Genomic DNA, 26,158 nt, shown 5'->3' with positions numbered 1-26,158 from the left:
ATAGGGAAGTGCTGCATATTCCAATGGTGTGCACCTGCTATCATTGTAGCAGGTGTAACTTGGTTTGCTTAAGTACCTTACCAGATCCTCAGCACCATGGCACCTAGTTTTTCTTCTCTTGCATTAGAACAGTTTCTTTGTCTCCAAAGTGATGCTAGATTAAATCATTGCACCTGCAGCAGAGGATTTAGAAGCAGCATTTTGTCCCCCCAGCAACAGAGATAAAACAGCAGGAGGCAGATCTGCAGCCCTAGCAACAAAAGTTATCAGAAATTTGGGATCAGGATGTTGACCTCTAGATTTTGCCTGATGACTATTGTGTCTGTGTTTAGTTAAGACACTGACAAAATATTCACATATATTTACCTAGGACAGATTTACTTTAATTAAAAAATAAATTTAGCACATCACAATCTGAGTGGAATTTTCTTCATCATGCAGATGAACCTCATTCAAATGAATAGTCTTCAAGTGAATGAGGTTGGCCTGTGTGAGATTTAAGACCTTTCTCATAAAGACCTGTATGATGGACTCCATTCAACTCAAAGTCACAGTGTTTCTCTACGTCTGAAGAACGTTCAAATATTTTCATTTAGGCAGAATAACAATGGTACCTCACTTACACATGTTCATCTGCTTGAACAGAAAATCACAAGCTGTCATTCTGTAATATTAAGAATAAATGCAAAAAATTTTTATGGTGATATAATTACAGAACCATAGGATAAAACACAATCTTGTAACTTTAGTGTGATTATCCTTTTAAGAAAGTAGCCATGCCTTGCTAGCTCAAATCTATTTTTGTGTTCTATCATTCTATATACTATTCTTCCATATTTATTTTAAAATTTAAGGATTTGTGTGTTAGAGAAAATACACTGTTGAAATAAAAACTTGAAGTAAACAGCTTTGTAATTTCCGAATTGCCTTGTAAAAAATACAAAATACATAGTGTTTTCTTTCTAGCAGTTAAGAATCTGTTGTTTCTGTTTCATGTTTTGATTGCTTCTAAAAGCAGTTCTAAGGAACTGAAATCTTTGGAGGAATATCACTACATAAGGACTGGGCATTGTATAGCTTTTATGATGAGGTGGGAATTGCAAGACAAGATCAGCCTCATGGTGGATGGTGGGTAAAACCAGTCCAGGTTGGGTCAATAATGTTTCCAGGCAGTGGCTGATCTGTATGGAGAAACAGAACATGCTGTTTCCTGAAGTTACTTCCTTAACTCAAGAGTCAAAAGCTTATATTGTGAATATAAGCATTTCAACTCTGCAAATGCCTGCATGGGTGTGAAGATAATACGAGATGAGGAAATTTCCCATTTTTCATTTGTTTTCTAGGCATCTGTACGATCTCACCGTGTAAAAGTGCATTAAGAATATTATGTTCAAATTCTCAAAAGTAAGGTATTAATTCAGCCCACCTGTAAAAATGCATTACAAAACAGTCTTTAATTATACACACTTATCTTACAACAGCCAGAGTCTACATGAAAATATAAACATGGGTACAATTCATTGCTGGTGTAATTCCACCACTTCCAGAAGGGAAATAAATCTTGGTTATCATGCTCTGTGAGTCATGAAACTTTTTGAATGTTTAAGACAGAGAAGTAAGCAGAATAATGCTGTTGCCAAAATGACTACCAGTGACTTTGCTAAGGAGACAGAGCCTGGTAACATCCAAATAGAAATCTGAGAGAAGCTCCGTTTTGCTGCTTTAAAAGCAATGACTGCTGATATTGGGTTTTCCACCTGTGTCACATGTGGCCAAAGAGAAAACAGAATCCCCAGAATTGCTAGGGATTTTTCCTAGCAATTCCATTCACAAAACACAAAAGTTTCTGTTGTTAAAAAAAAAATAAATAAAAGTATGGCTTCATGAGTATTATTATGCCAATGTTCGCCATCTGTAATAGGGATTATCAAAACTAAGATTGTGGACTTTGGTTCAGGCACACTCCAGTCAGAAATTATGTCCAATCATCCTGCATTGCCATTTGCAATCCCTGCAGTGCCTGGATGACCATTCCAGGGCTGCATTCCAAGAGTTCTCTAGTATGATGTATATTGTGGCATATCCTTACTCTAGCATTTCTCTGGGGACTGTGAGTAAAACAGTACAAAAATATACATCACAGTGTTGACATCTTTTAATGGGAATATGCCAATTAATTATATTTCAATAAAAGAAGAAGCCACATTGTATAGCATTTACTATAGTTTTCAGCAATTCTCTCTGCCCGGTTCCCAGGGAGCTGAAAAGAATTTAATTAATTCGGGTGCAGTGCCACTTCAGGCATCACCTGACATGTTTCTGGGTTTCATGGGTTATCCAGTTATGGGTAACCAGAAGTCCACCTTGGGTATATTAGACTCTGAAACTCTATTGAAAAATTATACTAAAATCAGTGTATTCCAGTAGTAATTAATTCTGAATAAAACTTTCATTTTACAATGTTTGAAGCAAATTAAAGATGAATCAACACATCTCTATGTTGTAGCCTCTAGTTTATTTTTTTTGCCACAAAAATTTTTTTTAGTATCTATTAGTGTTTTACAAAATAGAGCTAAAAGACATGGGCTTATTAGTCCACCAACTAATAAGAACCTAAAAATACCGAGCATCTATGGTTGTAATTACAAGGTAAAATACAAACAAGTTCTTCACCAGTGTTTGTAGTGAAAGCAACTATCTTCTTGTAGTTATATACACCATGTCTTCAACATTCATATTTAAAAGAAACCACTTATTATTAGTTTCTTAGATTCTTCTTCAATGGCTTGCATCTGAACACATGGATAAAAGATGAATGGAGTCACTTCTACGACTCAGTGTATGTAAAAGAGAACTGGATTGATCCGCTGCTGAGGTAAGTAGTATTTAAGTAGCCTCTGGCCACCTCAAAGTTTAAAAGCTGGGGAAAGCTTCCCCTGAAAGTTCACATTTCTGTTAAAGTGTTTCTTCTATTGAAGTCACTCAGAACCCTTCTTGTCTACACAAGTCTTTAGCAAGCCCTTTTACTTACCTAGAGGCAAGGTTCTCTCTCAGAAAAGTACTTTCACAGCTGTTGTATGTTTGCTCCCTAATGCCCCTGAATAGGTAAAACATCATACTCTGAAAAAAAGTAAAATAGAAGATTCAAATTATCTTAGAGTCATGCCTCTTCACTCACTTCAACATCTGTATGACATTAAGCATTTGAAAAAATCTTTGACTTCCCTGAGTTTGGCTTTATGCACAGACTTGTTTATACTGATGGTCATAAAATCCCTTCTGAGAAAATCAGATAAGCATATGAGCAAGTCTTCTAAAACTATTATTTATTTACACAGTTACAGCATCATATAACAGCTTAATTGCTCTGAGGTGTATCCACTCGTTGGGTTAGGTGGTGATATGGTAGCAACTGTACCCTTGCCAAACTGGAACATTTTCATGTGGAGAAACAGTAGCTCTGCAGCCTACTGGGTCCCTTTTTACTCTCATTTTTACCCAGAACAGATAAATTACACCAATGTGGCTACAGTCACATATCCTTCTCAATGAAGTATAGATTAACCCAGAAGATGGTAAACAATGTTAGACAAAAATCTGCTACAAACAATGTCAGCAGAAATGGAGTTTGCATCTGGTTCTGCCATATCAATGTACCTAGAATTAATCCTTTCACACTGCATAGTTTATTTTCACTTTAGCAAATGTATAACATAGATTTGGCTTGCACTACTCTGAATTCTGCTGAGTTCTACAGGCACCACAAGGATGTATTTGAAGTCAGCATTTGACTCAAAATATTCCACTGTAGTGATTGTAGTTATAGCAAATGCTTACAATAATACAAATATACAGATAGAGAGGTATAGAGATATACATCCATACCCACACAGTTCTTGCACATACACATTAATGCAGGCTGATGCTGAGGCCACTGCTTGTTTCATTAGCACCAAGCTTATTGGAGCTGTCCTTCACAGTCAGTTACACTCAGTGCAATGAATCCACGTTTTGCCTCGAAGTGGCAAATGTAAATTACACAAGAATGTTAAAGACCAGATTTGGTTACCGGGTTTGAAACATCCTTCAGGGGTCTGAAGATGCAGTGATGAATTTAGTCAGTTCAGTAGCTGAAATTCTTTTAAATGTGTCTTTGTATTCCTCTTTCTAATATCAGTGAGTTTAATATAAAGGGTCCTACTTATTTTAGTGGAGCTTCATTATTTGCATAAGTTACTTGCAAGCCTTACCCTGTAATGACAGTACTACCTAAGGTAACAGTCATATAAAGAACTTACTGTAAATTTGCATTGTCATCTGCTTTTTAAGTTCTGGGAAAGATCCATTGCATGTGTAATGTATAAGGATAGAACATATATAGAGGAAGAATAACTGGCTGTCACTGTAATTAGACTGTGATATCCTGTTTGCGTTTTACCTTTAATCTGCATCTTCCTGTCAATGCTTAAAAGAAGTCTGAACTTTGATGCAAGCTCAAATCCAAACACAGAAATCAAAATCTTCTTGGCTGCCCCTAAGGCTCACTGAGGGTTCATTTGAGAATTCAGCAAACTCCTTTCATCTACTTTTTAATTAGAATTGCCTGTGTTTAAGACTGATCTGCATGTGCTCTGTTGGTACATGTGGCAGCACTCAGACCACTGTTCATAGTCTCTTCATGTAAGTATGTTAAGTGTGTCATTAATCTATGACAGCTGCTTTTCTGACTCCTAATCTGGTCCTGCCACAAAATGAACTGGCAAGATAGTTGCTTATTCTGTAAAAACTGCGGCTATTTCATCACTAGTAATCTGAATGGATAGCATCTCTCAAGAGGTGAAATAACACAGTGTAGCTAAATCCTGAGTACAGAGTCATAGGTCAGTTTTATTAAAATTGAATGGCACAAAGTATTACAGAATTTGCACCAATGACAACCTCATATACCGTGTGTAAGTTTGCATGAAAGAGAAAAACAAAATAAAATTGAAAAATTTGGTTTTATTTGAAGGTGGCAGCCAAAAGTGAAGCAACTGATTGAAAAACTCACAGATAAATTAAGTAATCATACCACCACTGTCAAGACTTCAAGAGTCACTCAGCCAAAGGAATTTAATTTGACTGTACCCAAACCACGTGCCATTCCTCTACCTCCACCAGCACCTCTGCCAGTACCAGCAAAAAGACAACCTGTAAGTTCATTTATTTTTTAAAAGATACTAAATATCTTGTATGCTTGTGCACAAAATCTTGGTAGGGGAGTTAAAAATATCTTTAAAGCAATTATAGGAAATCTACAAACTTTGACAGATTGAAAAGGACTTTGGCAATTATCTATGTTACTAAAGGTCAGCTTTCTTAAAAAAACAACAGCAAACTAATTATTTTCATTTCAGTGAATGTTGTGTAAGCAATTTATAAGCTAACCAGAGAAAAGGTAAAGGTTGGTTCCTGTAGTCGTTTTTTGACTTGCAGAAGTAGAACTACAAAATGGGTATAAATTGATGACAGCATTGATACGAGTGTTCCTGATAGTCCTCAGCTTAGGATGTTTGCTATGGATAATGCACTGAAGGAGGTAAGAAAAGGACAAGCAAATAAAAAAGTTTCATAAATTTAGGTTTTTTTGTAGATGAATTCTCATTAAAATAAATGGAGAAGCAATTTCACTGGAAGTGAGATGGACTCCAGGTTTGCAGCTCCTCCTTGAAGGTGGAATTTTATTTCTGTTTGTCTTAATGCTGAACCTCTAAAATTAAGGTTTTTCAGTTGAAATTCATTGTTCATGTAAAAATGAGACTAGATTTGTCTTTGAAATGCAAAGTTATTTTACTTATTGTCTGATTGTGATTTAGTTACACTGGTACAAATCAGAGACCCACAACTGGTGTTATCTCACTGGGGTAAAGCAAACACCATCTGGGATCAAGCTGCTATGACTAACTTAATAAAGACTGCAAAATCATCTGTATTTAAATGCAGTGGGAAGTGAGCTTAGAAGTCATAGATTTGGGCATTATCTGCCACCTTGTATTAGCACTTCAGGTTTTAAATAATACATATGTTGAATGCTCTTAGAAACCATTTACACCTTAGGATGGCAGAGCAATTTAATGGTAGTGTGTTATACTGTTAATGGGATTTTACATTGAAACAGCTTAATACCAGGCTCTGAAAAACTGCATTTAATAACTACTTAATCAGTATAGGAATGAGTCATGTTGCTGTCATTTCAGAACTTTATGCTGTGCAGCCCCTCTTAGAATAAATTTGCTTTAATGCAGATGCAATTTAGTGAACTTTAGTGAAGTTCATTTGTGTTGTTTGGATTATACTAAATTTGGTTTACATTCTGGCCAGGTTTGCAAATTTAAAGCTTGTGTGAATCTAAAGCCAGTAGTGTAGTAGTGGCATGTCTTCTACTCATGTCTGTACCTCTCTCAGCAAATTAAGCTTCACTTTAATTTGCCGCATTGTTACCAGTATCACCAATTTACAGCTTGAAATGAACAGAGACTGAAAAGACAGCTCAGGTGGCAAGAAACAGTCAGTAAGGTGAGAGCCAGCCATAGGTGTGGCTCCTGTATGGTGGAGGGTTGTCTGTAATTCAGAGGAACGCACAGAAATAAAGCTCTTCCAGATTACATCTGCAGAAACATTCTCATCCATTTTCTCACTAAGGTGTTCATTTTATGAGATACCCATTTTTTACTCATGGTTTTCATGCACCTGTCCAAGGACTTGTCATGTGGTTGATCAGCAGGGACTATTGTAGTCACTACCCACAGTTACTGCTCGACATTGGAACAGCTGTACAGAACTATATGGAGGCATCTGGATTTTGGGCAATAAGTTATTGCATCCCTGTGGTGCAGTTAGCTCATTCTGATTAACAGGATTGTAATTTTAGGTATTTCTTTCTATTATTCTTTTATTCTAGGCATTTCTTTCCAAGTAAGATGAGATGTGTCACATACATTGGGTTCAGGAGCTGGGATGGCACTGCTGTCCCGTGTGCTGAACACACGTGCCCTTCACAGGGGAGGGCTGGACTTGGGTTATTGCAGAAAGCAGGGTAGTTGTCTTGGTGACCTATGATGAGATGGGATTCCCCACTGGCCTTGGCCGTGGAGTAACATCAGCCTAGAAGCTTAGAATAATAATTCATCATCATAAACATTCATCAAAAATGGGGGTCACTAAGCAAAAAGGAAAAACATTTTAATTTTGAGATTTAATAATGAAACAATTCACTCCAAATATTTGGTCTAAAGGTTATAAACTTGTGTCTCCACTGGCCTTAGCACACATGCACATGGAAGCAGACACAAGAGTGCCCATGCACAAATTCATAAATACAATTTTACAAGGAAAAATGAATGCTTTACCTTGAAGTTTGCAAAGGAAACAAATGGAGACAGGTGCATAAACCTGATAACATACAAAATTATTTTGACACATTCAACTTTCTTGGATACTGTGGCCTAGAGTAACAAAATCCATTCTTTTAATATCAGCGCTATACTAAAATAATAAGATTATACAATTACTTTATTGTTAGATTTCCTGTAAACCAGTCGTATATCGAAAAAAAAAAGGCTGCCCTGGAATGTTATTGTAACACCATTCAGCCAAATTTAATGTATTTGTTAGATGTTTTCTCTATTATTTCAGCTGTGCTTCAGTGTTTAAAATAATTAAATGGGTGAAATCATTTGGCCAATACAGATGATTTTGTTTGCAAATATACAGACCAAACAATATATTTGTGATCTTATCTATAAAAATAGAAACCCATAATATGATAGCATTGCATTAGCTTGCCCATGTCCATCTTATGCCAGTAATTTTAAAAAATAGAAGAGTGATGAGTACCAAAGTTCAAAGTGATTATTCATTTTGTTCTTCCTTAAACTTCTTGTGGTACCTACTTCCTAAATAAACCTCTGGTTAAGGGATGTCACACAGACTATGTGAGGCTGACCATGGCCTGGGCAGGGAAAGTGAAGTTGCTGTCTCTTATTCCCAACCCCCTTTTTTCACATTAAGTAGGTACAGTTTGGCCTTTTTTGATCTCTCTGTTGCTGTAATTTACAATTTACTTATAGCGACCTTTTATCCTCTTCCAACAAATGGGTATTTGCTATATTGTCTGTCTTTCTGCTCGGTACTCATCCCCATGGACTAAATCACAAGGCAAAGAATGTTTTTGAAACAGCTGATTGAAAAGGCTCCTCCTTAAATAACTTGAAATAAGCATAGCAGTTTCTGAGAAAGATTCTCAGCTTACTCTGGCAGATGAGTGCAGTTTTGCAGGTAAAGCACATGAGTAGGAAGAAGAGTGAAATAAACTGATACTCACTGCCTGTGGAACCCTCTGCAAATCTTCTGGGCTTTAATTTCTCCATCCATAAATGCATAATAAAAATTCTTAGATACTGCTGGGAAATACTTTCACTTCTACTTCACTTTAAAAGCTCACAAAAATACTCGAGCAGTGTCGCAAGTGCATTTAATTGCTAGGTTCTTCTGTTTGTGCATTTGTTTTACCTGTAGATAAAGATTTCACATAGCAAAGGCAGTGTAAAGTCCATCAGATTCATGATTTTTTGAAAGTATAGTTCATTATATAGTTCAATAAAGTTAGATGGGATTCCCATGTTCCCTGAACTGACCTCCAGTACAATACAGAATATATACTTTCCCCATTAATTCTGTAACTTCTAATGGATCTAGCACATTTTTAGCAACATAAATATTTAGGCAGATGTCCAGTAAACTGTCAGACTATCTCACCCACATAAGAGGGAGACATCCAGCCTTTTTTTGGAGCTTACTCTGGGCTAAATTTATTGCTCAAGCGAATACAGAAATCTCCCCAAAGTCCCTAGTGTCCTGCTGATCCCATTGAGAGCCAGTCACGTCCTGGTCATTTTAGCTGACGTGTGATTGCTTTCCCAAATCTTTGACTAATGCTAGGAGGACCCTCTGAGTCTTCTATCTCCAAACATTTAACCCACACCTGCAATGGTTTTCCCTTACAAGGACATTAGGACAGCCACAGTAAACCAGAGCAAAGGCCCATTTTGCCCAGTATATTTTTTCCATCAGTGCTTAAACACTGATGTCTGGGAATACCAGAGAGATGGGACATCTGCTGCTTTTCTCCAACTGCCTTCTCAGGGTCCCACCATTTCAGCTCAAAGACCTCCTAGCTACAATAAAGTTCTCGGGTGTTTATTAAACTTCAAAGGATTTCTCTTCCCTGAACTTCTTTGGAGTCTGTAACTTGTTGCTACTACCACACACAGTGCCAGAGAGCTCCACAGCTTAACTTTATTCAGCTGCCCTATCTGGCTGTTGTTGCTGTGAAACTTAAATTTATGAAATACCAAACAGAACTGTTCCCATTCTGGCAACATTTTTCTCCCTTTGATAGGGCCTATAGGATTTATTACTGCTTTAGCCTTTCTTGTACTAGTTCCAAATTTGTCTTTCTCTCTGGTCTTTTGACCAGGGGTTATATTATATTGAACAGGACTGAAAAGCTGGGTAGTCCTAACTAATTGGAATCTGTCCCTGCCTTCTAGAGTGGCACTAATAGAAAATAATCAATATTTTAAAAAATTACTGCTGCTGTTCTATGGTAAAAATGAATGAGCTTTTTCTCCCTGCAAGAATGTGTCACATGGAATGTTTTATATCTCATATTCTAGAGATTTTTCTCTCTTAATATAGGTTCCTCCAAGCATCTATAAGCCTCCAAAGGAAAAAAAGCAATTAGAGGAAATCAAAACAAAAAATATCCAGAAAGCAAAAGTAAGTGTATTTTGTTCTTGTTCTATTACTTCCTTTCTTCTAAACTGGTTCTTCTGTATGGTTTCATCTTCACAAATCTTAGAACTTTATCTGAAACATATCTGCTTTTGTACCTAAACAGCTCATGGCTTTTCCTCTAGAGTTATGAAGTTTGTATTCTCTACTCTGTTTTAGCACCCTTTTCCTATCTTCTTTATTTTATTATTAATTGTCTGAGACAAGGTCCACCTTTTACTCACTATATAAGTACCATAAGAGAAGTTTTGCAAGCAGCCATGTAAAGTAGCAGAAACATGATTACTTTCTTTCCTTCACAATAGTTCTTCTAGTCCCACAGGAGATGTGAATACTTAAGGTATTCATTTATTAAGGCTTCAAATTACAAAATAAGTTCAATACTTTGGTTTTTTCTGTAGTAAATGAAAAATAACCACATGTTATTCACTGTTTTAAAATACCAGCAGATTCTGACTTCTTTTATGTGCAGACTTCATACTCTTACATACTCTTCATACGTTCCTTTCAGCAGACTGAGAGAGTGGGAAGTCATCCTGGTTTGTAAAGAAACAGAGTGCATGGTCCATGTGTTAAGACAGCAGGAGAAGGGAGGGCCTGGAAAATAAAAACAGATCTAGCTATTTGATCCAAACTTTGACATGAATCTTGTTCAATGAGGTAGCTCATAGTTAAAGCAGATTGTTGTCGTCTTCTCCTTGGAAAGGAATTAATTAAATGTCCCTTTCCACTTTCCTTCCCCTTCCCCACACTGCAGTCACCATATCCAATCAAATAACAGTACAAACTTGATAAAAGGTATGCCATGTGACACCTTTTTATCAGCACTGTCTCACCCTCATTCTGAAAATGCCTGACTCTAGTTTTCACTAGCCAGGACAAGTTCATTCATTACTGTTCTGGGCTCTCCTCATGTCCATGTGAGAGGGGCATTGGAATATATTCCTAAACTATAGTGAAAGCTTTAATGTGTGACAGATTCTAGGAGGATAAACTTTGCATTCCTTTTGGTGGCCCATCACATTACCTATGCTTGATATTTCATTAGAAAACAATACACCATTATTTTTTATCCTTTTGTCATTTCCATATTGTGGAAAAAGCACATCTATTTGTCTGTGTGCTTATTTGCATGTTAAAAACTTCCTAGAAAAACTGGGAAAGAAAAGCCAAATATCACAATGCCTTTACCATCAAAAATCTATGACAACTGTAAAATCACTTAACAACCAGCTACATTCTTCAGTAAAGAAAATGCATTAATACAAGAAACAAAGGAAAACACCCACAGAAATTATAACTGCAATAACAGCAGTTTTTGTCATTTCTGGAATGTTATTAAAGGCGTCCAAAGCATTCACAAAGGTCAATTCCCTGGACTGTTTGCTAAGCAAGCTGAAATGATGGGTCCTAGCAGAAATATGCATGAAAAATGCCGTTTGTTTCAGAGCATTTTTGTGGAAGCTGTAGCTGTAATTGTAAGAACCACGTCCGAGCATCTGTGTGGAGTGAGAACACTGGAAGCCACTCTCTAGACAGTTATAGAAACACTGATGTTATCAGCTGCTGCCCAGAAAGCCATTAGAAAATCTAATCTGCACAACTTTGATTAGAGGTTTGGTTTACAACCAAAATAAATATGCAAAAACTAGAAATGCGTTTGCCTGTACTTCCCCCTTCATAATGACAGGGAAATTACTGCCAAGGGTGTGCCTATTCAATCAGCCCCTGGTGCAGTGATGCCCTGAGCATAATCCTCTAACGTAACTCAAAACCAAAGCCATTGTTTGTCAGTTATCTGGAAACAGTTACTGTCTATGGTACCTATATGCCATAGATAATTATGCTGCTTTTACGCTGAAATCTGGACAAGCAACATGTTTCTTATGGGCAGACCTATCAAAGGCCTGATGTCCTGTGCAAGGCAAACATCCTGGCAGAACTGTGTAGAAAATCAGTACTTGCTTACTTCAAGTCTTTAATCAGGGATGAAAATTTATGTAAATACTAAGTCAAGCTTTTGTAATCCATCTTGGGACCAAGCGTTGTTTCATATCTTCATTAATGACACAGATGAAGGAATCAAGTGCACCCTCAACACATTTGCAGGTAACACCAAGCTGAGTGGTGCAGTTCACGCACCTGAAGGACGGGATGCCATCCAGAGGGACCTGGACAAGCTCAAGAAGTGGCCCACGGGAACCTCATGAGCTGTAACAAGACCACGTGCAAGGGCCTGCACCTGGGTCAGGACGGCTCCTGGTGTCAACACAGGCTGGGGATGAAGAGATCAAGAGCAGCCCTGAGGACTTGGGGGTGCTGGTGGGTGAGGGGCTGGACACAACCCAGCCATGGGCACTCACAGCCCGGAAACTACCCTGTCCTGGGATCATCCACAGCACTGTGGGCAGCAGCTGAGGGAGGGGATTCTGCCCCTCTGCCCCGCTCAGGTGAGACCCCTCCTGCAGAGCGACATCCAGTGCTGGGGTCTCCAGCACAGAAAGGACATGGACCTGTTGGAGCAAGTCCAGAGGAGGCCACCAAGATGATCAGCACCTCTCCTGTGAGGAAATGGCTGAGAGAATTGGGATTGTTCTGCCTGGACAAGAGAAGGCTTTGGGGTGACCTAATTGAGGCCTTCCAGTACCTGAAGGGAGCCTACAAGAAGGATGGAGAAGGACTTTTTACAAGAGCAGGTAGTGACAGGACAAGGAGGGATGGCTTCAAACTGAAGGAGGGTAGGTTGTGATTAGATATTAGGAAGAAATTCTTAACTGTGAGGATGGTGAGGCACTCGCACAGGATGCTTAGAAAAGCTGTGGATGCCCTGGATCCCTGGAAGTGTTCAAGGCCAGATTGGATGAAGCTCTGAACAACCTGGTCTAGTGGAAGGTGTCCCTGTCCATGGCTGGGGGTTTGGAACAAGGTGGTCTTTAAGGTCCTTTCCAACCCAAGCCATTCTATGATTCTGTGAATATAGTGGTTGGGGCTACAAGGCTTTTTGAGACATAAAATTATTCTTAGAGAATTTTAATGTACCACATTCTTTAAGTTAATTGTTTTAATTTTAGGATCTGCTCCTGAAAGCAAATACTAACCAGTTCAGATGTGCAACCATCAAACCTGAAAAGAGAGAGGTATGGTACAAAATACATGCCTAAAAATCCCCCAGTATGAAGATGAAAAATATCTGGAGTATTTAAATATATCTTAGAGTATTTGAAAAATTATGTTTATTTGGGCTTAGAAATTATGTGCTATGATTTATGGCTATAGTGTCATTTCACATCCCTATACCAACATTTGCCTCTTTGATGCACAACCCCCTTTTCTTATACTTCTGGTGCTGCTTTATTATTTTCCTGGTTTTGAGACAAGCAACCTTTCTGTGAAAATGCTCCAACAAATCTCCAAACTGGCAATATTTCTCTAAATCCACATACTACTTTTCCATTAACTTTGATGCCACAGAGCTGCCAAGCTGAGGGAATAATGGTCCTGCTCATACAGAATTCTTGCTTTGGTTGATTCCCAGTTCACAGTTATGTCACCAAACTATGTACGTAATATATTCATTTCAGCATCAGTGCTGCATATTCTATTCACTGTGTTCACCCCCATGATACCAGAGAGTTTCACATCAGTATCTATAGCTAACATCATTAAATTAATAAGCATCAGTAGAATTCTACTACTAATTAATAATTTCATGAAGTGTGCTTTGACATCCTATTTTGTCTTCTCAGTATCTATTTCAGTTAAAAGCTATATGTTTATCTATATGTGTAAGTAATATTTCATAGTCAAACAAAAAATTACTGTTACTTCATAGCATTATTTTAGTCAATATTTGAACCTACCTTTGTGCGGTCATATGCCCACTAAGTTGTGTGTACATAGCAAATTTTTGTGGATATTACAATTCCAAAATACATCCCCTGTGTATTTGTTACTCTATATGAATATTCAAGTGTTAGCTTTGATAAATATCTAATATCTTTTGCTGTATAATTGAAAATTTGTTTCTGAAATGAAACAATGTATTTTTGGTTTGAACTGCAGAATATACATGACCATATGGAGAGTAAACCAGCATTCAAGGCTCAAAAGATCCAAAGCAAGGTGAGTAACCTTTAAGGTACTGTTGTCAAATGTACTTGAAAATTTGACACACATGCAGATCCTGTGGTAATGGAAACTTGACTCGAATCCATGTTTTTACACTAAGGTCCATGGCCAGGAGCATGGGATGGATTGGGTCTATGGCTCATAGGTTTTGTCCTATGCACCATTAACAATCCACAAAGAAATGGTCAGGGAGCAACAAGAGTGGGGCTACTCCATGAGGGAAGGGAAATAAGGAGCCAAAGGTAATGCAAGCAGGTCAGCAGGCAGTGCCCTCACCAACCAGGATACAATACCTGAATGTGAGGAGGTTGGTGGCAGTGATGGGTTCTGCTGACAGCAAGTCACCCTTGCACAAAACAAGGTAACAAGTCAGGTGTGGGGTCCACCCGAAAGTCCAGTCAGGAGACAAAGCTACAACAGCAACCCAGGTCTATGACAGCAGGACACAGAACAAGAGAGACAACCAGGAGTGGAAAAATTCCCAGCACAATGGGAAAGAACTGAAACCCATTTCTGAGTGTAAGTGAGACTCCCAGACCAGTGAACAGATGGTGTGAGTGGAGGTCCTGGGTGAGGCTGGTCAGGGTGACTAAAATCTTTTGGTTCCCTGAGGTAAATTGTGTGCAGTTGCACAATGTAACCACATTGCCTTAACAGTGTTTTCAGTTACAAAGGCAGAAGATTTTATATAAAACAGTATGAAATGAGAATTGTCCCCAGCAAAAAAAGCATTGTAAAACCTTGGTTTAAGACCTCAGCGTAAGGACAGAAGAATCTTGCATCAGTACATTGCTGTACAAAATGAGATCCTAAAGAATGCTGAGCAAACATTCCAGCTAATGACTGTCTGATACACAATATACAATCAGGCTGGATGTTTGCCTTGTTTCCTTCAGACACATACAGAGGTCATGAAATCCACTATTCTGATTGCTTCTCTTCTAGAATTTTCAAGGGTCAGAGAATTGTAAACATGGAAAAAGAGCTGTTCAGCCTTAGCAGTGTAATACATGAAAACTCACATTTCTGTTTCTGCAGTAACTGCACTACGGATAATCATCAGTCTTATATAATCTGGCACCTTTCATTTGTTTCAAGTTCTTATGCAGAATAATTTCAGGTGGAATCTGTGCTTGTATTGTGATCTCAAATATCTTGTGAGCAGGTCTGCCTACTCTTGAAAACTATGTACTTAGGTACAGCTCATAAACACTGTGAAAAAATTGATTCTCTGTTTGGGGGACTGGGCATCTGGCAAGCATTTCTAAAGCCTGTCTGGCATTTATCACACACTGAAGTTATCTTTAGTAACAGTATCAGCTACTCAGTCTACTTGCTTACAGTCCAGCAGCATTTAAATTACTGTAAAGTAATAAGATCCCGGTTCATTTTGCACAAAAAGAAGGAGAAAAAAACCCAAACCAGAAAACATTTACATAGTTAAAACAAACACACATGACCTGTAATTACGTGGGCTCAGTTCAAAACTCTGTATATTCCACTGCTCTTTCTGATAATATAAAATAATAAAACTTTTGTGCAGACTAACAAGAGTCAAACCATCTGCCTAAATTGCATCAAGGAAAATATGGATCTGGCATCCTCTGGCATTGATTAGGGCCACTTCTAAAACTTGCTGGTATCTCCTCTAGATGCATAAACAGTTTTATCTTGTCTAAACACATTTGCCTTAAAGGTTGGTTAGGTGATATTCAAGATGCTGCTGTAACTTTCTAGCAGAGATAGGCATATTGTTATTGACTTTTAAGATACTTTCTATTCCTGTTGCCTTCCTGCCTGTGCAACTCTCTGAGTAGACAAATCCTAAGAGGAAGGTTTATCCAAGATGTATATATAAAATTTTAATCTATCTTCAAATTAATGAAATTATATAATGTTTTAACCAACTAGTATTTTGCTTTCTCCTTTTTAAAACACACACAGTATATGATTTTTTTTTTTTATTTTAGAGACATATATTATGTGCAGCAGCAATTATTTCTCTTGCTGTTCCAAAGTATCTATTCATCCTTTTCACTGGGAGAATGAGACAGTACAAATGCATCATCACTCTGTCTCAGTCTGCCTCTTACTCGTATCATATTTGCTCTTTACATTTTTATTGGTTTTGGTGAGCTATTGCATGTTCATTAGGTGGCAATAGTGAATATGATATTTTTCTACAACAATTAGAGTGTTCAGCAATTTTCCCAGTTATTTCCATTTTCTCATCTTGAAAAAAGGGAGGATATCCCACGACAGGAAGAGAATGAGTAAAATTCAGAGCTTCCTTGATACTATATGACATAGAAGAATCTTTTCAGTTATTTTCCTTATACCTCCCTGCATATGTCTTGGGAGTCCTAGTTATTTTGACAATATTGCCATATTTCTGTTTCAATAAACAGCCATATTTCTGGTCAATAAACTGTGAAACTGAACTTAAAGGCATTTCCATAATCATTCTTAGTTCAGCTCTCTACCCAAATTATACTTGGTAAATACAGAACATGACATCTGTATACACTGAAAATTGTCAAAAGTATGAAAACATCTACATGTGTCAGAGAAAATGTCTACTCTAAGGAAACATTTTATACACAGTACAGGCGTAAAATACAAACTGTTCATATAATGCAGAAGGCTTTGAGATGTATTGAGAAGCAGATCAAAAGGTAGAACATCACTGGACATTAAGAAGTCGTAGTAAGTCGAACAAAAGAAAAAAAATATATTGGTTTGGATTCTTTTCCTAAATTCTTCAAGTTATCATCATTTTATCAAGAAACTGACAAATAATTAATTTTTGTGCATTAAAATATGCTATCTTTGTAAAAACAGTAATTTTACTTAATGAATTCTAGGTGATGGAATGTGTTGCTCTCTTCAACCTACCTAATTAATATAAATTATAAAGCATGCTTTTTTCCAGTTAGCTTACGTATTTCAGGAGTCTGAAGTTCATATTTGTGCATACAACATTTGCAGTATGTAGCTTGAGTGATTCTGTGCATCTGTTTCTCAGCTACTCATTAAGTTCTTAATTTGGAATTTAAATATAGGTTTTAATTCTGAACACAGAACTTGTCTGGATTTAAGTAAAATATGTTATGAATAAGCTTTGTTTTCTGCAGGAATGATCCCAGTTCTTATTCCAGCAGCACTGCTTTGCCTTGGTTCAGATCAGGTCTCTTACATGTGTCTGCAAAGGTGACCCATTTTTTCTGAATACCCTACCTGTGCAGGGAACAATTTTAACTGGCAGAGAATTTGATCCCTTCCTCCCTCAGTATTTAGAAGTTGTCTGGGAGTCAGTCTTAACACAGTATTTCAAAGAGTGAACAAAGCAGCCACAGGATCTAGTCCAAGTTACACCATGAGTTTGATTTCTCCTAAAAAGTCTGCATCTATTACTCCTGGAAGCACAAACAATGAAGCCTGAAAGTTGCTGAGAACTGTTCTTCACTTCTACTGTCTAGAAAATGGATATGGCAATGGGTGATTCCAGTTGTCTTGTAAATACTTTTACATTGTAATAGTGATTATTTATAAAATGCTTCTAAGATCTTCCTATGAAGGGTGCCGATTATGTTTTACATCACTGTTTTGGCTAACTGACTGTCTTTCAGAGAGGCAGTTTATTGTCTTTGTCCAAAACAGATGGAATCCCTTCGCACAATGTATATGAGCACTGGAACATATGAAAGGAAGTGAAGACATTCTATGGGATTTTACATGGTCCAAGAGTGATTACAAATTTATAATCCACTTGGGGGACTTTGCTGATTTCTTAAGCAGCCTGAATGGTTTATGAACAGCAGGCAATTTCATTGTGAATGTCAGATTAATGCTAGATGAATGCTTTAAGCAAAATTTATGCTGTCTTGGGTCAATTTATTTAACCCACTGAGATGTTTTTATACTCTGTTTTATGGTTTACATTACTAACTACAGAATATACATTCCCTTTCCTGACAGATTGACAATATACCCATTAAATTAAACACAGCAGCTATTTTGAGGGAGGGTGCCCTCTACCAGCGGAAATTGGAAGAGGAGCTCAAAAGGTATGACTACACCCAGGACTGCTTTTCACATCCCTGGATATAGGATAATTATCCACATTAAAAATAATTAAGTAAATTCCAGGTAAACTAAACTAATGGATCTTTTGTAAGGCATTCTATTCTATAAAAACAGTTGGCAAATGAAGAGAGAAGTGGATTGAAGAGAAAGCCTACAGTAAAGTCATTCTTTTTATGTAAATGTTGTAGAATGTTACGGTGTTCTGATTTAGCACTCTGGCTAGTGTGCACTTGCAAAGTACAAAATCACTTTTATATTTTTTCCAGTTCTCCAGAATAAATAATGACCTGAATACATATCTATTTCTGTGTCCTTTGTACAAGATGCATCTATATTAAGCCAAATAATTTCATATATCTCCATTTTCTTCAATGGTTGTGGTCAACTACATGCCAAATTTGATACTTGAACTTGTTGATATGTATACAAAAATACCTTTCCATTTCTATCACAGTAAGATACAGCACACTAGGAATGTGCTGTTCCTTAAAGCAAGATAAGCCAAGATCTGAGAATGACAGCAGGACATGTAGGGACAGTGTCCTCACTGATAGCAGTTCCATGGTACCCTGGCAGGCAGCGGGGCAGATCCAGGGACAGACAGCAGGGTCAGTCAAGGGTGCTGTGAAAGTCCAAAGGGATGAATCTGGGCCGAGGTCCAGCCAGGAAGCAAAGTCAAGCAGGCACAGTCAACTCAGCCCCAGGCTGGGTGCAGGCTGCTCTGTGGCATAGCTTAACAAGGACCAAGGCTGTTAACATGGACTTAAATGTGTCTCCTGGGAAGAAACTACACACACACCAACCAGGAGTTTTCATAGCTCTTCCTCACACAGTTCTTTTCACTCCAGTCCCATCCAATGTTAGACAATCACACTGCAACAGAGCTGTCTTTGAACACAAGCACTGAATCCATGGTGGTGGAGAAGGTGGGTAATAAGAGTTTTCAGGTCCTTCTGGTGCATTTAAGGCTCTAAGAAATTCTGACATAAGGATTCCTCTAGCATAAAGAATCCTTATTCAGCAACACAGGTTTTCAGAGGATGTTGACTAGGGAGAGGGTGTCTCCTGGAAGGCCACTGCAGGTTGTATTTCATAGCTAGAATCACAGAACATTTTCACTGAAAGCCTTCACACAGATAAAACTATATCGTGTCATCTTGCATTAGTATTACTTCTAATCCACCTGTCTTAGCAGGCTAAGCACTACATATAGTTACATTTTTTAATTTTATATTTTAAATCCTGAAAAGACTGTGTAAGTTTGGATTTGGTCTTTGGACCTAGCAGGTTTTGGTTCATTCATCAGGATTCTAGCAAGTAGATATTATACATCACTCAGGTTCTGTTATCAGCTACTCATGTATATTGAAGTTCTTCCATATTACATACGCTACCGTTCATTCTAGCTGGCAGAATGTGTTCCACTCAGCACAGGAATAGATTTTCCCTGTAACTTGACACTATTTAATATTAGCAAGTTTGAATCTTCAGCTGCATTTAACACAAAACAGATATATATAAATAAATACATATAGATATATAAAGAGATAGATGTATCACAGGTATATGCATTGGGGAGCAGCAGTAGGATGCAATTCACTCCATGTTTGTGTCTGTCCTAGTTATTGGCTCATTCCCTCCTCTGCTGCAGGACTTTGATGGGCCTGCCCCAGGGCTTTGCTATGCTTTTCTCTCTCAGCTGAGCACAAAAAATAGGGATGTGACTTTCAGCTTAACAGCTAAATACTTCTTTGCCTCATTACAGCAATATTATTTAATTGACAAAATACAAAACAGAAATTGTGTTAAGCAGAAGTTTTTTGTTCTCTGTGTTAAAGTGGACAAGAAGATTGCCAAAGAGAAAAGTTATTTGTTCTTTCTACCTCTAAGCAAAGCAGTGCTTTCAGAAAATGTTCATACCTTTAGCCTTATTCTCTCTGCTCCTTACAAGAATCCATACATAGATAAAGTTTGCCCTCTCTTGGGGCTTTGTTTTACTGAAAACTTTCAGGTCCATGCCCTATGCACTTTCTTCCAGTCTGGCTTTCTCAGGCTTTCCACATAGTAGGAACACCTCTTAGACTGGAACTAAAATGTATCTGACAAAGGACCTTGTGATGATTGCCTTTTTCTCTGCAGAGATTAAACACTTTCTATCAAAGACTACTGAAAATGTTTTACAAACCCAGGCAGGGCTACAAAGCCACATCCCTAGAATAGTATACTCTTTTTTCCTCTCTTGCAGAATTGAAAATTTGCAACAAGGGGCTGGAGACCCATCTGAATTCTTGGAATGGCAGAAACAGATGCGCGGAAAAGATTTGGAAGAACAGCTGGCTGAAATAGAATGTAGGAGGCTTCAAGGAAAACTGAGTCATGAAGAGGCAGTTCTAGCCCGTCAGAACGTAATTCAAGAAAATAAGAAGAAAGCTGATCTCTTGAGAGAAAAGGTAATATATACAGGGATGCTCAAATCTTGCTGACCTCCAATCTGTGCAAAACATAACAGAGATGATACTTATTATAAGAAGGCGTAAAAGTTCTATGCAGTATCTTTGCTCACTGGAGTCTGTAAACAAAGAGAAAAGAGTGCTATAACTTTCAGATACAGCAGTGCTTATACACTGAAGTACTTTTTGCAAGTGTTTGATTTGATTAACACTTATGAAGTAAATTGAATAAAAACAGGTCAAAGCATGGTCCACTATATTCTGTCCTTATGCAAACCCTTTTTGAACAGATACTGAGATACTAAGCACCATTAGCAATGAAATCAACCATATATAACTGATTTCTTTATCTTGTTAAAGTAAGAGCCACAAATGAAAGAATTTGTTTTCTTAAATGGATATAATTCAATTTACTTCGTATTATTTGACACATCTAGATCTGTCTTAGGGGAAAATTCAGGCAGACAACCCTCTTTGGACCCATCTATATGGAAAACTGAGTATTTATGCCAAAAAAATATTTTCACACTGTTTTCAATCTGGCAAATCACAGTTTCTCAAAATCATTGCCAGATCTTTTCGCTATTTTCACAAATCACATTACATTTTCCCAGTGCTTTTCCTATAAAATAAATAGGTGATCAAGAGTCAACAAATACTATAGATTTTAAACTTTTCATAGCCACTATCACGGGCTTTTCTTTTCTATTAGTCCAGTTTGTTGCTACACCCTCTAGCCCAGTACTCGTCTCTTGACCATCTCTCAAATGTCTGTGAAGTGTCTCAACAACGTAAAATGGGACCACAAATGTAAAAAATTTTCATAAAGACCATGCTGAAAAAGGAACATTTGCTTGTTGAGTTCCTCTTCTGTCCTATAAAACCTTTCAATCTTTTTTGTCATTGAGTCTTCATATTTGTTTAGAAAGACTATAGCAAGAAGTTAAAGTGAACCCCAGTATGTACAACTGAGGATAGTGTGATCGTTCACACTCATTCCAAAATTATTGCAATTGTTATATTCACTTCAACTTCAGAGCATATGTGTTTTATTTGTTAGCAGAAATGTCCCAAAATGAACAGATTTCAGGATGTGCAAATAAAGCTTGTTCTAACCTGACCAATTCCACTTAGCTCCCTTTGCTTGTCAACAAGCAGGGCATTTCATCCATATGCAGATCTCAAAGTGTACTGAGCACCAATTGCCCTTTCACCAATGTTCAGCTCTTGTGCTGACCCTCTTCCTTTTCCAGAGTTTTAAAACTCTGGTCTTCCATCTGAAATAGGAAGAACAGCAAGAAATCTAGTGTGGGAAAATCCATTTTCCTGTTTTTTGTTCCTTTCCTCTGACAAAGAAAGGAACATGATACCTAAAAGTGGACTTTACATTACAGAGCTACGACTTGGGCCCAAGAAGTTCCTGCAGGCACACAACCAGCAGTGTATTAGATTTGCACACTTCCTGCTGTCTCACAAACAGAAATTACTCTTTCTGTCTGCTCTTGGAAACATAGGAGGGAATCATGGAAAATAGCAGTACAAATGTCATGCAAGGCAGTTGTGTGTAAATAAAACACAGAAGAAGGGAGCTTAAATTTGGGTCTCTATCTTGTCCCCTGCTACTTTTGTGGATGATGTAATAGTTTGAATCCAATTGTCCTTGCCCTGTTTCAATGATTTGAGGCACTCAGATCACCAGTTATCAGGAGTTGTATTCACCTGTTTATTTGTGATTTAGAAAGCAGAGCTGATGCACCTGTATGCAGAGAAACGTCTACAGGAACAGAAAGAAATTAAAGAGCTGGTGGAACAGGTCACAGAAGGACACAAGAATGTAAAGCAAGTAAAAGCAAAGATGCAGGAATACAAACAACAGATAGGTATTTATATATTGCCAGAAAAATGAGAGGTGATGCTAAATATCCCCAAATTACTTCCTCTTTCTTTTAGTGGGCCAATTACAATTTTTACAGAAGGGAAAGTGAAATTGAGGGCAAGATTCCCATGTATGTATGAATATGAGTTCAGGAATCAAATGGTAATGGATAGATCAGAAACTCTAAGCTACTGGTCATGGGAATTACTCTTTGTTTAAGTGGGAGAAATGCATCACTAATGTTCTGCAACCAGTTTTCCTTCCATCTAAAAGTAGCACATGTAAATGACTCTACTTTTTGTCAAATGCAGTTATGAAGCTCAGATTCTTGTGATTTGTATTATTTTGCCCGACAACTGCCATGAAAGAATCATGGCTCAAGATTGTTGTCTTCTCCAGAAAAGACCATCCAGAGAAGACTGTAACTAAGGAAAGTCATCTCTGAGAAGGACAATATCCCAAGGGAGAAGGATGTTGCAAATCCAAGACAGACCAGTCATTAGGATAAAGGGAAATAATGTTACTCATCCTATCCTTAAGAAAAATCTTCAGTTAATTCACTAGCCAGTAAAGCCCAGGCTGTTCAGCTGACATGGCTGTACATATCCAGTACAGTGCCATGTAACATCTACTGTATGAACAGACTGCCTCTAGGTGGGCATATTTTGGTGAGCAGACTTCTCTGCCTGTGTATCTCCATATTTGTACGCATAAGGATTGAGGCAGGCAGAGAGTGTTAGCCACCCCAAAATGGACTAGCAGAGCCTACCAGCCTTTGCAGTTCAGTCATTTCTAGGATATACATAGCTTGAAAGACTATGAATATTTTCTATTGTATAATATCCTTTTATTAAGTAATGAAACAGTATGCACAAATGAGAACAGAAATTACAAAGCAGTAATTCAAAGTGTCTGTGTATGTATATAGTACGTTTATGTGCTGAATAGGATAGATGGTGGAGGCGGGAAGTACTCATTTGTTTCTTTAATGATTCCTCCCACTGAAGCCAGACTGTTCCCTCAAGTACCTTTAGATCAGTAGTATTATTATCATTATTCACGAATGCATATGAATTTCCTTCAGATGGACTACTTGTTAAAATAGGCAAACAGCTAACTGAGATTAATTCTTATCTTTCAGTTCAACAAGTTTGTGAAAAAAGTGAAGAACTTCTCCGGCAAGCTTTAGAAGAAGAAGAGGAAAAGAACAGGAAAAGATATGAACTAATTCAACAAATACGAGCTATTGAGTCTATACCTAACATCAGACACAAGTTTGTTGACTTAACAGAGGTAAGCTCAAAAGGAAGAACTACTGTTTTTACATAAATGTGTACTGTGTATGTTCAAAGGGATTGTGTACTGCATGCTCATATATCACAGACTGGTACAAAATGACCCCATACATGTCATGTTTTGTCATATTGCATGAGAAAAGATCTGAAATGGAACACTGAAAAAGTTTATAAAATGACAATTTTATCAAGAAGAATATTCTGATGGCAAGTGAAATCTTAGTCCCCTTGAACCTTCTTTGAATTTTGCCAAATCTGGGTTTTCCAATATCTTCCAAAAAGAGGTTGGAAACTGATTACAAGATGTTCTATCCATCTTCACAAATTCAAAGATTTGTCAGTCCTGGCTAAGAACTGAATCAACACAAAGTTTAGACTGATGTATACTTGTTCATATTGCAGTGGTGATGGCCATGGTAATTAGAAAAATTAATTTCTTTTGCTTTCAAAACTGTCAACATTCAGGTACATGAAAGAGATTGTCAAGAGAACCCAAAACCTTCTGAGCTCTCACGAATATACTGTGTAAATGACTTGTGTGTCTAAGTCTAGGGTTTATAGTAACTGTATCTCAAACTTCTTGGACTTGCTGTTGATGCACAACAACTGATATGCCTGAGATTGTGAGACCAGAGAGAGCTCGTCCCTGGCCTCCCCTTCGCAGGGTGCGGACTAATAAAGCTGCCTCATGCGGAAAGTGGGGTGGGGGGGCAGGCGGGCTCCGTGCTGGGACTGGCCTCTGTCCCAGGTGGAGAGAAGGGATGGGGGAAGGTGGGGCAGGGGATAGGTTTGCCTGGGGGTTGGGGGAAGGGGGTCAGGGGATAGGTTTGCCTGGGGGTTGTTCGCAATGTGACACGTCTGAACTATTAAATGAAATAAAGGGATAAATCGAGAGACAGAAAGGTCTCCTGAAGCTTGAAAAGAATAGAGCTTCTTCTCCACTTTGTCCCAGAATGGATCAGAAAGGATAGAATCTCTGCTGACATCAGGAAAATTTCAAGATATCCAATTAATGAAAGATTTACAATTTTTCTTAGAAAGAACACCCTTAGAGAATTTAAAGTTGGTTTCTAGGAGAGGATTTAGGAGAAGGGGGTATAAGTCTCTCTCAGGTTGGAAAAGGCGGGGTTTAGCTTGCCTAGTTCCCTTTTTTTTTTGAGTTCCATGCCTCCCTCAGTAGAAAAAAGAGAAAAAAAAACCAAAAAGGACTTAGAAAACAGTATTGCACGCGAAAAAGAGAGGAGAGCCCTGATTTTAAACTTACAAATCCCATCTTCTGGCGAGGCTAGGTCCTGGTGAAGTCCAAAACAAAAACGTCTGCTGAGCGGGGGTCTGGCCCAGTTCAATCCTCAGGAGTTTCTGTCCCAGATGAGGGGCGAGTGTCTCAAACTGTCCTCTTCCGAAAGTCTCTACTAAAACGCAGATGGTCCTGTCTTCAGAGGAGCAGCACGCGAACGGCTGTTTCTGTCTTGAAGCTGGTCAAGACGCAGCTCGAGCCGTGGTCCGTCGGGGGCCCGGGGTCCAGTGGCTGTTCGGGCGCCAGATGAGGCGGCTGGTGTGGGGTCTGTAGCTCAGACCCAGGAAGCTGTGACCGGTCTGAAGAGATGGTCCCGTGAGGAACCATCTTCCCGGGGCCCGGTGTCTTCCCTCAGCCACAGCTGCTGGAGTGCCCTTGCAGAGAATCTATCAACTCTTCAGTGATTCTCAGCTCGTGATTTCAGCTCTTGCTCTGCGGGGCAATCTCCAGGCCAGACCAGGAGGAGAGAGACGAAGAGACCCGTATAGCAGTTCTGCATGGGGCAGCTTTATTAGTCCACACCCTGCAAAGGGGAGGCCAGGGACGAGCTCTCTCTGGTCTCATAGGGGCAGAGGGCTAGATCTTATAGGGATACAGGGGGTGGGTGTCAGAGGGTAAAAGCCAATGGGTTACAAAGGATCTGCACAGGGTCTCCTAGAGGATTCTGGGTCTGTCTTCTTCTCACCATAACTGAAGTAGTTGCCTTTCCAGGGGAGTTCTGCTGGGAGGTTATGCAATCTCCTTATCTCAGAAGGCCTCCCTCCGGGGCAGAGGCGGGGCATACCCCACAAGATTACGCTCTGCAATGCCCAGAATTAGGCAGCATCCAGAAATCTGTTATCTTATTTATTAACTCAATCAGAAGCAGATCATCTGAAAATACTTTTCCATTTTTCTTGTCCACCCTGAAAGAAGAAAAACATAGAGTAGTATAAAATGACACTAGCAATATTAAGTAATAGAATGCTTTTGGGTTTTTTTATTCCTTTCCTTTCTTTCATGAGTACTCAAATAAAGAACACAAAAAACACCCATGGCTAGTCTGCAGAAATCATACAGAAGAAATAGGTCTTCCTTCCATGAGGATGTTGGAGCAGACAAGATGATGCTTTGGTTTTATAACTTGCTCCTCTGAATAAAACTGAGCCATTCATTGATTCCAAACCTACCTAACTGTCTTTGCAACCACCAG

General features: G+C 38.4%; 1 protein-coding gene across 1 annotated transcript in view; it reads left to right on the top strand.

The window, feature by feature from the left end:
• The window catches only part of CFAP99 (cilia and flagella associated protein 99), a gene marked incomplete at its 3' end in the record, with an annotated part of 55,296 nt that overhangs the window by 17,477 nt on the left and 11,661 nt on the right, over positions 1 to 26,158 (top strand). Inside the window, exons 5-13 of the mRNA XM_082281520.1 lie at positions 2,763 to 2,875; positions 5,012 to 5,192; positions 9,739 to 9,819; positions 12,906 to 12,971; positions 13,897 to 13,956; positions 17,941 to 18,029; positions 20,294 to 20,498; positions 22,237 to 22,378; positions 23,516 to 23,667. Of these exons, the coding sequence (XP_082137646.1) occupies positions 2,763 to 2,875; positions 5,012 to 5,192; positions 9,739 to 9,819; positions 12,906 to 12,971; positions 13,897 to 13,956; positions 17,941 to 18,029; positions 20,294 to 20,498; positions 22,237 to 22,378; positions 23,516 to 23,667 (1,089 nt within the window). The remainder of the gene's footprint in view (positions 1 to 2,762; positions 2,876 to 5,011; positions 5,193 to 9,738; positions 9,820 to 12,905; positions 12,972 to 13,896; positions 13,957 to 17,940; positions 18,030 to 20,293; positions 20,499 to 22,236; positions 22,379 to 23,515; positions 23,668 to 26,158) is intronic.

This window comes from Coloeus monedula (assembly GCF_965178545.1).
Source record: "Coloeus monedula genome assembly, chromosome: 5".
In the NCBI taxonomy this organism is placed as follows: Eukaryota; Metazoa; Chordata; class Aves; order Passeriformes; family Corvidae; genus Coloeus; species Coloeus monedula.
The sequence above is the reverse complement of the archived record's forward strand: the minus strand, read 5'-3'. Positions and strand labels throughout refer to the sequence as shown.